Source organism: Panthera leo, chromosome C1 (assembly GCF_018350215.1).
Source record: "Panthera leo isolate Ple1 chromosome C1, P.leo_Ple1_pat1.1, whole genome shotgun sequence".
NCBI lineage: Eukaryota > Metazoa > Chordata > Mammalia > Carnivora > Felidae > Panthera > Panthera leo.
In genome coordinates, this window is record NC_056686.1 from 147,089,743 (window position 1) to 147,105,286 (window position 15,544).

The window sequence follows — 15,544 nt, forward strand, 5'->3', positions numbered from 1 at the left end:
TATTTTATTTCAATATAGTCATTTTTAGAGTACAACCATAACCAGCTGAAACTGGACATCTGAAAACATTGTAGTCTATCCCTTGCTTACGGCAGATTTAACGAAATCATAGAAGAGTTTTGATTTGTTGTGATTGTTAAAATATAATATTGGAAATGGTATAAAATAATAAATTATCAACAATTATAACACTTTACTACAATTATTATTTTTATTTTTGCATATAAGTTTCTAGCCCTTGTCCACAGGCATATGTATGTTAAATAACTATAATTATGAATTAATTGGTAATTAATGGTAATATTCATCATCTTATATTGGGGTTTTTCAATAACATTTAAGATATTTCTAAATAATTCTCATAATTATCCTTTATTTTAATGGCTGCATGGTATTCTATTTTATATATGTGGCATCATCTTCTAAACCAGCTCACTTACATGGGACAGAGACTTTATTTGCATGTATAAGGGGGGGGGGTGCTATTGTAGATGACACTTCGCTGTCTACTCTTTATGTAGTTTTTGCCAGAAGCATTTTTTAGATTACATTTGAAACTGTTACATGGAGAATGGGTGCAAAACCTAAGCTCTAAAACCAGAAATTATTTCATAGTGGATTTGTATAAACAAAAACATAGTACTTATCAACCTTCTAGCTCTCCTACCTATATTTCAGCATCCAGAAAGTCATAGTAAAACATATAAGCCAACAGGAGAAGTGGCTTTGTTCACACAGGAGACCAACCTGCTACTTGCATGTAATAATTCTGGTAAGTTCCATCCTAGCTTCCTAGATTAACAACCCTACCCATCTGCCAAGACCAGCCCTTTTTGCTGATTGTCCTGATGGCCCAACAAAATCCAAAAGCATTTTTTATGCCTTCTAGAACTATGACAATCTGAAACTAGCTTGTGAATGAAGGCTAACATTTCCTGAATTGTGTTCTATAAAACAGTAATGTCAATGAGATGCCATGGGGAGGGAGGGGGATGGGAAATAGTAAATAAAATCAGATATGTTTCTACAGTGAAGGATTTCTCAAAAACTTGATTATGCTAAAATACAATGAGGTTATACAAAAACGGTAGGAAATGTATTTTCTAATTTATAGGAACATGAAATTCATTATTCTCCATGGAGTAACTTGCAGAATATTTGTTTTGCAGAATATGATTTAGGAAATATAAAGATTGAGGTGCAACTCAAGAGCATTAAAAATGGTAACTCTGGAGAAGAGAACCCTGCCCTGTTCATCAATGACATGCTAGACTAGGCCCCCGGGTTCTTCAAGTTGGAACTCTGTGCAGATTACAACCTCCTCCCATCTGAAGAGGGAACAAATATAAGGCAACTTTCTGTGCCCATGTATGCCAATTTAAGTACCTCCCAATGCTGTATGGGCTATCCTCTGTTTCCAATAAATATGATGGTACTACAAAAAAGCCTCTTGAGTTCTTGTGTGACCATTTGCTTGATGATATGTTAATCTACTTCCTAGATCTGCCTAGTTGCAATGTAACCACCTGTAAGGTAAACCAGCCTGGTGAAGGGTGTTCTTGAACTCTCAGGAGTCCACTGTCATATAGGTCCTCATCCTTCCAGGAGGGTGCCAAAGTTATAGATGTAGAATCTGTCTCCTCAGAACATCAAACATTCCCAGAGCTTCCTGAGATGACTAGGCTAGCCACTTAATTACCAGTTTTGGTAGAACAAGCAAACTACAGGTCCAAGAATGGTAGTCAGAAGCCATTTAAGCAAACAATTAGCAAAGGGACGTGGATCACGAAAGGCAGAGCAAGAGAATACGTTAAAGTTCCAATAATGGAATTAATAGCCAGGAGACCTGCAGAAAATCACCAGGTCAGAAAGCTTGGTTTCTTAGAATCAGCTATTGCATCCACTTCTCAGTTGAAAGAGTCTATCCCAAATGAGCAAACCACAGAGACAACAAAGGGAGTCACACAACCAATGGCTAGAGAATGAACTCAGGAGCTGGGCTTAGAGAGTTCTCTGATGCTCTGAGTCATACAGTGTGAATGCTGGTGTTAATTTTATCTTTAAAGATGCATTTACAGACAACATTTAATTGTTGGTAAAACCTCGTGATATCCTCTGTAAAAAGGTGATATTTAAAAAATGTTATAAAACTAAAAGTGTGAGCAAAAGACTATATGTATTCCTAACAGAGATTTGGTTATAAAACATCCCTGTGTAGTGAAAGTAGTAAGGTGTACAAATAAACCCTGAAAATTTTATGATTCAACAATTCTTGTTAAAATAAAAATTATAGGGCTGCTTGGGCGGTTCAGTAAGTTAAGCATCTGACTCTCGATTCCTTCTCAGGTTGGGATCTCATGGGTTTGTGAGTTCAAACCCCACATCAGGCTCCATCCTGACCATGCGGAGCCTGATTGAGATTCTCCCTCTCTCTGCCCCTCCCTAGCTCATGCGTGTGCTCTCTGTCTCTCTCAAAATAAATAAAGTTTAAAATAAAAACTGTCTCTCTAAAGAAGACATGATGGCCAATAGGCACATGAAAAGATACTCAATGTCATTCCTCATCAGGGAAATACAAATCAAAACCACACTGAGATACCACCTCATGCCAGTTAGAATGGCTACAATGAACAAATCAGGAGACTATAGATGCAGGAGAGGATGTGGAGAAATGGGAACCCTCTTGCACTGTTGGTGGGAATGCAAACTGGTGCAGCCACTCTGGAAAACAATGTGGAGGTTCCTCAAAAAATTAAATACAACTACCTTATGTCTCAGCAATAGCACTTCTAGGAATTTACCCAAGGGATACAGGAGTGCTGATGCATAGGGGCACTTGTACCCCAATGTTTATAGCAGCACTTTCACCAGTAGCCAAATTATGGAAAGAGCCTAAATGTCCATCAACTGATGAATGGATAAAGAAATTGTGGTTTATAGACACAATGGAATATACTTGGCAATGAGAAAGAATGAAATGTGGCCTTTTGTAGCAACGTGGATGGAACTGGAGAGTGTTATGCTAAGTGAAATAAGTCATACAGAGAAAGACAGATACCATATGTTTTACTCTTAGGTGGATCCTGAGAATCTTAACAGAAGACCATGGAGGAGGAGAAGGGAAAAAAAATTTGAGAGGGAGGGAGCCAAACCATAAGAGACTCTTAAAAACTGAGAATACACTGGGGCACCTGGGTGGCTCAGTCGGTTGAGCATCCAACTTTGGCTCAGGTCATGATCTCACAGCTCATGAGTTCAAGCCCTGCATCAGGCTCTGTGCTGACAGCTCAGAGCCTGGAGCCCACTTCGGATTCTGTGTCTCCCTCTCTGTCTGCTCCTAACCCACTCACATTCTGCCTCTGTCTCTCTCAAAAATAAACATTTTTTTTAAAAATTAAAAAAAAACTGAGAATAAACTGATGGTTGATGGGGGGGTGGGAGGGTGGGTGATAGGCATTGAGAAGGGCACCTGTTGGGATGAACACGGGGTGTTGTAAGAAAACCAATTTGACAATAAATTTCACATTAAGAAACTAAAAATTAAAAAAATAAAATAAAATAAAAACTGTCACAGAAAAGGTGGTCATAAGAGGGAAGTATATAGTAATCCAGGCCTTCTTAAAGAAGGAAGAAAGTTCTCAGATATACAACTTAACCTTACATCTCAATGAGCTGGAAAAAGAAAATCAAATAAAACCCAAAACCAGCAGAAGACAGGGAATAATAAAGATTAGAGCATAAATCAGTGCTATCGAAACCAAAAAAACAGTAGAACAGATCAATGAAACCAGGAGCTGGTTCTCTGAAAGAATTAACAAAATTGATAAACCCCTAGCCAGTTTGATCAAAAAGAAAAAGGCAAGGACCCAAATATGTAAAATCAAGAAAGAAAGAGGAGAGGGGCGCCTGGGTGGCTCAGTGGGTTGTGTCCGACTTCAGCTCAGGTCATGATCTCACAGTTCGTGGGTTCGAGTCCCACATCAGCTTCTGTGCTGACAGCTCAGAGCCTGGAGCCTGCTTCAGATTCTGTGTCTCCTTCTCTACCTGCCCCTCCCTGACTTGCACTCTGTCTCTCTCTCAAAAATAAATAAACATTAAAAAGAAAAAGAATGAAAGAGGAGAGATCACAATCAACACTGCAGAAATACAAACAATAATAAGAGAATGTTATGAGCAATTATACGCCAATAAAATGGGCAATCTGGAAGAAATGGAAAAATTCCTAGAAACATGTAAACTACCAAAACTGAAACAGGAAGAAATAAAAAATTCAAACACATCTATAGCCAGTAAAGAAATTGAATTAGTAATCAAAAATCTCCCAAACAACAAGAGTCCAGGGCCAGATTGCTTTACAGGGGAATTCTACCAAACATTTAGAGAAAAGTTAACACCTATTCTCTTGAAGCTGTTCCAAAAAATAGAAATGGAAAGAAAACTTCCAAACTCTTTCCATGAAGCCAGCATTATCTTGATTCCAAAACCAGACAAAGACCCTACTAAAAAGGATGCATAGCCCAATTTTCCTGATGAACATGGATGCAAAAATCCTCAACAAGATACTAGCCAACCAGATCCAACAATACATTAAAAAAATTATTCACCATGACCAAGTGGGATTTATGCCTAGGATGCAGGGCTGGTTCAATATCCACAAAACAATCCATGTTATACATCACATCAATAAAAGAAATGACAAAAACCACATGATCCTCTCAATAGATGCAGAGAAAGCATTTGACAAAATACAGCATCCTTTCTTGATAACAACCCTCAAGAAAGTAGGGATAGAAGGATCATACCTCAAAATCATAAAAGCCATATATAAAAGATCCACTGCTAATATCATCCTCAATGGGGAAAAACTGAGAGCTTTCCCCCTAAGGTCAGGAACAAGACAGGGGGGATGTCCACTCTTGCCACTGTTATTCAACATAGTATTGGAAGTCTTAGCCTCAGCAATTAGACAACACAAAGGAATAAAAGGCATCCAAATCAGTCAGGAAGAAGTCAAATTTCACTCTTTGCAGATGACATGATATTCTATATGGAAAACCCAAAGATTCCACCAAAAAACTGCTAGAACTGATCCATGAATTCAGCAAAGTTGCAGTATATAAAATCAATGCACAGAAATTGGTTGCATTCTCATACACCAACAATGAAGCAACAGAAAGAGAAATCAAGGAATCGATCCCATTTACAATTGCTCCAAAAGCCATAAAATAGCTAGGAATCAACCTAAACAAAGAGGTGAAAAAACTATACACTGAAAACTATAGAAAGCTTATGAAAGAAATTGAAAAAAATGAAAAAAATATTCCATGCTCCTGGATTGGAAGAGCAAACATTGTTAAAATATCAATACTACCCAAAGCAATCTACATATTCAATGCAATCCCTATCAAAATAACAACAGCATTCTTCACAGAGCAACAACAAACAATCCTAAAATTTGTATGGAACCAGAAAAGACCCCAAATAGCCAAAGCAAGCTTGAAAAATAAAACCAAAGCTGTTGGCATCACACTCCCGGACTCCAAGCTGTATAACAAAGCTATAATTATCAAGACAGTATGGTACTGGCACAAGAGCAGACTCTCAGATCAATGGAACAGAATAGAGAACCCAGAAATGGACCCACAAACATATGGCCAACTAATCTTTGGCAAAGCAGGAAAGAATATCCAGTGGAATAAAGACAGTCTCTTCAGCAAGTGGTGCTGGGAAAACTGGACAGTGACATGCAGAAGAATGAACCTGGACCACTTTCTTACACCATACACAAAAATAAACTCAAAATGGGTGAAAGACCTAAACATAAGACAGGAAGCCATCAAAATCCTCGAGGAGAAGCAGGAAAAACCTCTTTGACCTCGGCCATAGAAACTTCTTACTCAACACGTCTCTGGAGGCAAGGGAAACAAAAGCAAAAATGAACTATTGGGACCTCATCAAAATAAAAAGCTTCTGCACAGCGAAAGAAACAATCACCAAAACTAAAAGGCAACCGACAGAATGGGAGAAGATATTGGCAAATCACATATCAGATAAAGGGTTAGTATCCAAAATCTATAAAGAACTTATCAAACTCAACACCCAAAAAAACAAATAATCCAGGGAAGAAATGGGCAAAAGACATGAATAGACACTTCTCCGAAGAAGACATCCAGATGGCCAACCTACACATGAAAAAATGCTCAACATGACTCATCATCAGGGAAATACAAGTCAAAACTACAATGAGATACCACCTTACACCTGTCAGAATGGCTAACATTAACAACTCAGGCAACAACAGACGTTGGTGAGGATGCGGAGAAAGAGGATCTCTTTTGCACTGCTGGTGGGAATGCAAATTGGTGAAGCCACTCTGGAAAACAATATGGAGGTTCCTCAAAAAATTAAAAATAGAACTATCCTATGACCCAGCAATTGCACTAGTAGGTACTTATCCAAGGCATACAGGTGTGCTGTTTCAAAGGGGCACATGTACCCCAATGTTTATAGCAGTACTATTGACAATAGCCAAAGTATGGAAAGAGCCCAAATGTCCATTGATGGATGAATGGATAAAGAAGATGTGGTATATATACACAATGGAGTATTACTCAGCAATCAAAAACAATGAAATCTTGCCATTTGCAACTATGTGGATGGAAATGAAGGGTATTAAGCTAAGCGAAATTAGTCAGTCAGAGAAAGACAAATATCACATGACTTCACTCATATGAGGCATTTAAGATCAAAACAGATGAATATAAGAGAAGGGAAGCAAAAATAATATAAAAACAGGGGGGTAAACAAAACATAAGAGACTCTTAAATATGGAGAACAAACAGAGGGTTACTGGAAGGGTTGTGGGAGGGGAGATGGGCTAAATGAATAAGGGGCATTAAGGAATCTACTCCTGAAATCATTGTTGCACTGTATGCTAACTAACTTGGATGTTAAATAAATAAATAAATAAATAAATAAATAAATAAATAAATAAATATCTTTTTACAATAGCATAAAAATAAAGTATTTAGAAATAAACCTATAAAAGATATGAAAGATCTCTATATCTATTGAAAGACACTAGACTAAAATAAATGGTGAATTGAAAGACTTGATAGGGCTAAAAATGTCAATTTGCTCAAAAACCATTTGCCAATTCAGTTCTATTCTAATTAATATTTCTAACAGGTAAAAAAAAAAGTAAAGTTAATGACCTTTAGAAATTTGAATTTGAGTAAACTACAAAAATAATCTATTGTGATGTACAATATCCGATTAAAATATACATTTTTAAAGTATACCTTAAAACTAGTATATTGCCTCAAATGGAGGGAAAACACATCTGCCTTCTCCTTTTGCCCTGCCCTTTGAAAAGAAATTTATTTTTCAAAGATTACATTTAAGAACAAGTATAGAATCATTATTTTGTTACTTCACCTTGAAATGAGAGCTGGAAATAATGACAAAAGTCAAAAATGCAAATTGACTTAGTCATAATGCAGTTACATCTAGAAATCAGTCAACAACTTGAATCCCTGAGTTCCTTCATTCATTCATTCATTCATTGAAAGCAGTCAAAGATCTCCTCCAAATCCTACAAGGAAAAGATGAAGCTGATGGTACGTTTGCCCTTGTTTGCCACTTCATAGGGAAAGCAAACATGTAAATAAGACATTATAATTCAATATGCTAAGAGTAAAATGAGTAATTACAAGTATGAAAGGGAGTGTAGAAGAGTTAAGTGATCAGCAGATATAGAAGATTATCTTTTCTTCCAAAGCAAAGCAAAAGCCATATTAACATATTTGCTGGATTCCAAATTAAATTGAGGAAATGAAAGAATTTTAATTTGACTCACAAAGCATAACTTTATATTTTTAGTTTAATGGCTTCATTAACATGGAACGTTATAGAACGTCTAAGTAAGTACAACTCTTAGCGAGTCTTAAATGTTCTTATAGAGATTTCCCTCGATTCTTACCTGACGTCATTTAGCCTTTGGTGTTCCTGCCACCACACTTGCTTGTGTTGTTTTATTAGTGTCTGCTCTTTAGATGCTTTTGAAGTCTGCACTGCTTTTCGGATCTAGATTTAGAGGAACAAAAGAGGAGCAATTCCAATGTTTTCTGAATGTGTTTTCCACAATGAAATTGTTTAATTTGTAATTTCTAAGTTACATATTTATCTCTGTTCAGTCCTATTAGTGCAACTTCTGAGACAGAGCCCACCTTAAAATAAATAATTCATTAAACAAAAACCAGGGAGGTGAAAGAGAAACTGGTTTGGAATACTGGCCAATTTAAAAATTGTTTTTAAAGTATCTATGAAAAGATAGGTAATTATATTTTCCATACATACAACAAATAACACCTTAATTCATGTAGTCTCAGAAAATTTTTCAGTAGCTTTCCATATATTTTCTCATCTTTTTGATACATCTTCCCTGCCAGGCACTATGGGCATCACTATTCCCACTGATGCATGAGGACTGAAGTTCAGAGAGGTTAAAAAACGTGGCCAAGATCCTAAAGCTCATAAATGTCAGAATCACATAGAACCTTAGTGTTCACATTGGCTTTTACATGATCCTTCAGCATAGGATGGGGAAAAGTCATTGGATAAGTTGTTAGGAGGCCTGGCTTTTGTCTCAGCTTCAGCACCTACTAGAAATAGGACCTTGAACATGTAATTTTAATCTTTCAACTCCATGCCTTCATAAATAAAGTTTTTTAAATGTTAGTAAAATACTTTTAAAAATTTAGGCAAGTATTTATTTGAAGGTACAGAAGTTGACAAAGAAATATGTCAACTTTATATTGAAAACTGAAACCTGAAAACTCGTGTAGCATTGAAACCCACATTTTTGACTAAATTTAAATTTTCCCCAGATTGTATGGCTTTTCAAAAATGTAGCACATAATTAGTACTTTGGAGTTTGTTGACAAATTGTATCAGGCCTGGATCTGTTTGCCTTAATGTCCATTGTTGGCCATCTCCCTGATCTGCTCCATATCACAGAGCAGCCTGTGTTTCCCAGACACCCCGACTAGCTGACTTGCAGCCAGGTTCAGCCAAGGGAGACACTAGTAGTAGGATCCTGAAGGGAGGGGGGAAAGGAGAAGCCAAAGGATTACTCCGCCTGCCTTCTCTAGTATCACAATCATCTCCAGGAGCATCTGCATCTTCTCCATTGCTCTGACTTTTCTTGACAGTTCTAATACAGTTCCAACAATTTCTGGGTAAATTCAGCAGATGGAATGTGGTACAGCCTTGCTTTGTCTAATGTCCCTCTGACCTAGGCATGGGAGCGCCTTCTGTTGTTAACCTCTACATTGCTTCATGGTATCCTGTTTGCCTTCTCAGCTCTACACCTGTGTAACAATTTCCTGTATTAAAGACCTGTCCTCTCTTAGTCTTCAGTGTCTGTTTCCTGGTTGGATGCTGACTGATACGTACGTGTATGGTGAATTCACGTATTCCGTATTAGTACTTCTAAATGTCTATGAAAGCGCTATTCTCAAATCAGAAATTTGATGAAACATGCATATTTTATATTTTCTCTGCTACTAGAATACTTGGTATCCTGAAAGCCTTAACAGATACATCTTCAATGCTGAAGATATAAAAACTTCAGAAGACAAATCCTAAAAAGACTCTTCAGAATGCATGCTATTTCTAGCTGTCATTCACTGATTACTTCAACCTTGAGTTTATCCTTCCACTGTTCTGGTTACTGATTCAAAATTAGGGGTGTAAGAAAACAAAAACATGGAGTCAAAGTCAAATCTTTTCCTCAGGGGGTCTTAAGAGGGCTACAATTATGAAATTTAGGAGAAAAGTATATTTAAATAAGAACAGGACACTGCAGAAAAACATTCAGCAATCCTCATTCTACCTACTGAAAACATAAAAGTACATGTTTCTAAAATCTGATGCTCTAGTGTTTGCTTTAAGAATGCTTAAAACTCATTGCAACTGTTTGCCACCTACAGCCTCTAAAGTTTGTTGCAGCAGACACAACTTTTAAAATTAGATTTCTTTGACATATTTGGTCCATGTCGTACAAAAAAATTAAAACACATTGGTGAAAGACGTGGACACGTTTTAATGGCTTAAAAAAATCAATGCTGTCTTTGAGCCCAGAGAAAGACCAATTAAGTAGACTATAAAAGTCAAAATAAAGCTACTATTTTTCACTAGACATTTCCAATATTTTAAAGAACATCTTGATTTTTTGTAAGTTCACTCATTGACTCCACTTCTATCCTCAGGCCAAAAGTGAAGAAAAATAAAGTCTTAAAAGAACAAAAAGATTTAAAGTTGGATCTCTATCAATAGATTTCTAGGAGATTCCAATTCATTTTGCTGGGCAGTAAGCCATACGAAATCAATATTTAAGGTGGATGATGACTTATACGGAATGTTGATGAATTAAAAATAGCAAAAATAATAAATTCATCAAGGAATCTGAAACTAGAGGTTTCCTATGTGGTTTAATGTGATGATCCAAGATAATAATAAGACTCTAGGTAGGCACCTTGAGATACCATGATAGCCCTTCGGGTCAGATGACCTATCTTTAGATATATGCAACAATAGCTAGTGGGCAACTGAAGTGTTGGTTACATATGTGTATACATTTGTCAAAATTCATCAAGGTGTACACTTAAGAGTTGTGCACTTTATTATAGGTGAGGTATGTACACTTTAGTATATGTGAGTTATATCTCAATAAAGATAAAAGAAGAGTTAAATGTATAAAGAGCTATTAACAAAAATAAAAAGAGAAAACCCAACTACACTGAAATGAAATTTCTCATCTAGCAGGTTAACAAAACCTCAGATGTTTCACAAAACACTCTGTGAGGCCATAGGGAAACATGCTCTTTCCTATGTTGCTAGTGGAAATGCAAAATGATGCAGCCCCCCACAGAAGGGAATCTGGAGGTGGGGCAAAATTTCTTATGGATTTGCCCTTTGACCTAGACCTAACCTTATTCATAGAAATCAATCTGAGAACTATATTGGTAAAACTATGTAAGAAGATAAATGAACAAAATTATTCACTGAAGCACTCTTTGTGATAGAAAAAGAATGTAGCACAAAAACTCCAACAATAAGTGTTCTTGCCAAAATAAATTGAACCGGAATCTGATCAAGTTTCCAGATATAACCACCAGTTTACTGGAAATACAAGAGACAGAAACACATGTTAAATGACACCACCAGGATGTAATCAGCAAAATCCAGACTGTAAGAAATACAATTTCTTCAAAAAATAAATTACAAAAACACAGGAGGATAGAGGAGGATATCTAAAAAATAAAAATCAATTATAATATATGGATCTTACTTAGATGCTGATTTAAACAAACTTTAAGAAAAAAATTGAAGACAATCAGGGAAATTTAACACTGGATATTTGAAATTAAGAAATTATTAATATTTTAATGATAATGGTATTTTAGGGTTTGGGGTGGTGTTTTGTAGCCCTAATCTTTTAGAGATACATACTGAAATAATTGTGGTTAAATGTTATGATGCCTGAGATTTGTTTCAAAATAACCTGGCACAGGGGAAAGTTATGGTAGGGAGTATAGAGAAAACAATAGGCAAGAGTTGATTATAGTTGAAGCTAGATAAATTACATAGAGATAATGATATCATTCACTCTAATTTTGCATATGATCACAATTTCTCATAATGTTCTTTTAAAAATTTAGTAGATAGATACTTAGTTGAACAAGAAGAAATATCCATTCTTGCTAAGCAAAGCAATTCAAATAAAAATAATAATAAAGATCCCTTTTATACTTACCTAAACTAGAAATGAATAGTTAACATACAGTGTACCTAAAATTGGTCTCTGTTTCCAGGCCAACTCTACTATTTGGCTTCAGACTCGATCTCAGCCTGTGAAAGCTAGATCACTCAACGTCCATATCAGTGTCTTATCTGGCAGCCCAAAATTTGTGCATGATCAACGACAGGGATTTTATAGGGACTATCACATCTGATCAGTATAATACCAGTAACAGAAACCAGGCAGGTCTTCTGAATTTACTGTTAATTAACAATAATTATTACAAGAAATTATTGTTGGGGTGCCTGGGTGGCTCAGTCAGTTAAGCGTCCATGATTCGTGAATTTGAGCCCTGTGTCGGGCTCTGTGCTGACAGCTCAGAGCCTGGAGCCTGCTTCAGATTCTGTGTCTCCCTCTCTCTCTACCTTTCCCCTGCTCCTGCTCTGTCTCTCTCTCTCTCTCTCTCTCTCTCTCTCTCTCAAAAATAAATAAACATTAAAAAATTTAAAAAAAGAAATTGTTAATTTATTTTCAAATATAACTAAGTATTCTAGATATAAGTTGAAGCAAAACCTCCTTATGTGCTCTAAATGTTAACATTCTATCATTCATTTTAAGTATGTTTACATTTAATATTGCCAGAGTATAGTGCTGTAATAATTAACAATGATTGTTAAAGCTGCTAATCTCATGTGCAAGGAAAAAACACATTTAATTAGTAAAAGAAGTAGGAAATAAACTGATATTTAATACAAATATTGAGAGAATGTGTTAACCATGTAACATTAGGAAGAAGTATTCTTCTTGAGCCAATGCACATTTTACAAAAATGTAAATACCAATACAAGAAAGAATAATAGAGATGACATTATTATCACAATCCTAGTTGGTGTAGACTGGTTGGTATATATCTTAGCATTCAAAACATTAAACAAAATAAACTTTAAGAATTATTTTTCATTTCCAGTTATCTAATTCCATTTAAGCCACGAGTCTTTTAAAGAAAAGTCCTATTTGGAAATTGTTCACATTTTAGAAGAGTCCATTAAAAGCAAAATGTCAACTTGCTATCTTCTAAATTAAATGAAAAGGTAAGACCAAAAATCATGTAAAACAACATTCCCAATACATCTTTCTTAATCCAGCTATACTAAAAAATAAAAACCGTAAAAGGAAAGAAGAAAGTATTCGAAAATGATGAGGTATCTAGGACACATTTTGTTCTCACTAACTGGAATTCAAAACAACAGATATTATAAAAATGCCTTAACAGGACAATTCCTTATCATTATGAATCTATGGAAACTAAAAATTGAACCAAAAAGCTTATCAAAATGATTGCTACACACTGTGAACCACTTTCACTAGTTGAAGACAAGGGATTTTTTGAGATTTGCCAAGTAATAAATCCCAGGTACAGTTATTCCTAGAAAATATGTAACTAAAAAGCTTCTTCCTGAATTACATTCTACAAACAACAAGGTTATTGATGTTATTTAAAATGTCAGTTGAAAGTGATCATTTGTTTAATCTCACAAATATGTAGCACAGTAACCAGAGAAGCAATCTAGCAGCTGACAGGGCTGAGAAATTACTGCCCTTGAACTTAATATCAAAACTTGAAAACCACATTAAAAATTAAAATTTTAAAGTATGTTTATTCTTTGATAGTGATTCTATCATCAAAGAGAAATTCACTTTGAACAAACACTGATTTTGACATTCAACCATTCCACATTCAGCCAGAAAAAAAATTGGTAAATGATGGATGGATGCATAGAAGCATGGATTGGTGGACAAATAGATACATAGATAATATTTAAAATGTATGTGTATCTATATGAATATATATGTACATATTCCAGTACTGATAAGAGTGTAGAGAAGTGTCTGTGATTGTATCTTTATTAGAACAATACCTTGGGAAAGAACTTTTTTAAAAATAAAATTCATAGTTTTTAGCCCAAACATGCCAATCATGGGAATTTATCCTATGGGGGTAGAGGATTCTAAAATGTGAAAGGTGTCTCTGCATGAAGATATGTAATTACCAAAGCATGATTTCCAATATCATAAAACTGGATACAATCCCAATATCCAAAAATCAGGATAAGGCATGCATCTTTTTCTATTTGAAGTACTCATCACTCTTGTTTTTACTTCATTTTTATTGACCTTGAAATCCCATTTCCAATGTCATTGCCTCAAAAAAAGCCTTCCCACTCAACTAGGATCAAGTCCTATTAGTACACACCAGACAGCATGTTTTTATTATTTGATAAACACTGACTTTCCTCCTCCTCCTCTCCTGCACACAGTACATTCCATGAGGGTAGGGATGTATTTTGCTCATTATTGTATCGTTGAGCCACATAATAAATATTTATTTACTGGAGTAATTAAATATTATAAAGATTATGTGGCAAAGTGTTAGGGGGAAAGTATACAGGATTTCATGTTTTTTTTTTTTTTTTTTTTTTTTTTTTTTTTTTATTTTTTAATATATGAAATTTACTGTCAAATTGGTTTCCATACAACACCCAGTGCTCATCCCAAAAGGTGCCCTCCTCAATACCCATCACCCACCCTGCCCTCCCTCCCACCCCCCATCAACCCTCAGTTTGTTCTCAGTTTTTAACAGTCTCTTATGCTTTGGCTCTCTCCCACTCTACCCTCTTTTTTTTTTTTTTTTTTTCCTTCCCCTCCCCCATGGGTTTCTGTTATGTTTCTCAGGATCCACATAAGAGTGAAACCATATGGTATCTGTCTTTCTCTGTATGGCTTATTTCACTTAGCATCACACTCTCCAGTTCCATCCATGTTGCTACAAAAGGCCATATTTCATTTTTTCTCATTGCCACGTAGTATTCCATTGTGTATATAAACCACAATTTCTTTATCCATTCATCAGTTGATGGACATTTAGGCTCTTTCCATAATTTGGCTATTGTTGAGAGTGCCGCTATAAACATTGGGGTACAGGTGCCCCTATGCATCAGTACTCCTGTATCCCTTGGGTAAATTCCTAGCAGTGCTATTGCTGGGTCATAGGGTAGGTCTATTTTTAATTTTCTGAGGAACCTCCACACTGCTTTCCAGAGCGGCTGCACCAATTTGCATTCCCACCAACAGTGCAAGAGGGTTCCTGTTTCTCCACATCCTCTCCAGCATCTATAGTCTCCTGATTTCTTCATTTTGGCCACTCTGACTGGCGTGAGGTGGTATCTGAGTGTGGTTTTGATTTGTATTTCCCTGATAAGGAGCGACGTTGAACATCTTTTCATGTGCCTGTTGGCCATCCGGATGTCTTCTTTAGAGAAGTGTCTATTCATGTTTTCTGCCCATTTCTTCACTGGGTTATTTGTTTTTCGGGTGTGGAGTTTGATGAGCTCTTTATAGATTTTGGATACTAGCCCCTTGTCCGATGTGTCATTTGCAAATATCTTTTCCCATTCCGTTGGTTGCCTTTTAGTTTTGTTGGTTGTTTCCTTTGCTGTGCAGAAGCTTTTTATCTTCATAAGGTCCCAGTAATTCACTTTTGCTTTTAATTCCCTTGCCTTTGGGGATGTGCCGAGTAAGAGATTGCTACGGCTGAGGTCAGAGAGGTCTTTTCCTGCTTTCTCCTCTAAGGTTTTGATGGTTTCCTGTCTCACATTCAGGTCCTTTATCCATTTTGAGTTTATTTTTGTGAATGGTGTGAGAAAGTGGTCTAGTTTCAACCTTCTGCATGTTGCTGTCCAG

At 36.0% G+C, this 15,544-nt stretch overlaps 1 protein-coding gene across 7 annotated transcripts in view; it reads right to left on the minus strand.

Annotated features, from left to right (window-relative positions):
- CCDC148 (coiled-coil domain containing 148) overlaps positions 1–15,544 on the minus strand; it is a 276,911-nt gene that overhangs the window by 190,448 nt on the left and 70,919 nt on the right. For all 7 annotated transcript variants that reach the window (XM_042948861.1, XM_042948866.1, XM_042948863.1 and 4 more), the window contains one exon: positions 7,982–8,085. In XM_042948861.1, the coding sequence (XP_042804795.1) occupies positions 7,982–8,085 (104 nt within the window). The remainder of the gene's footprint in view (positions 1–7,981; positions 8,086–15,544) is intronic.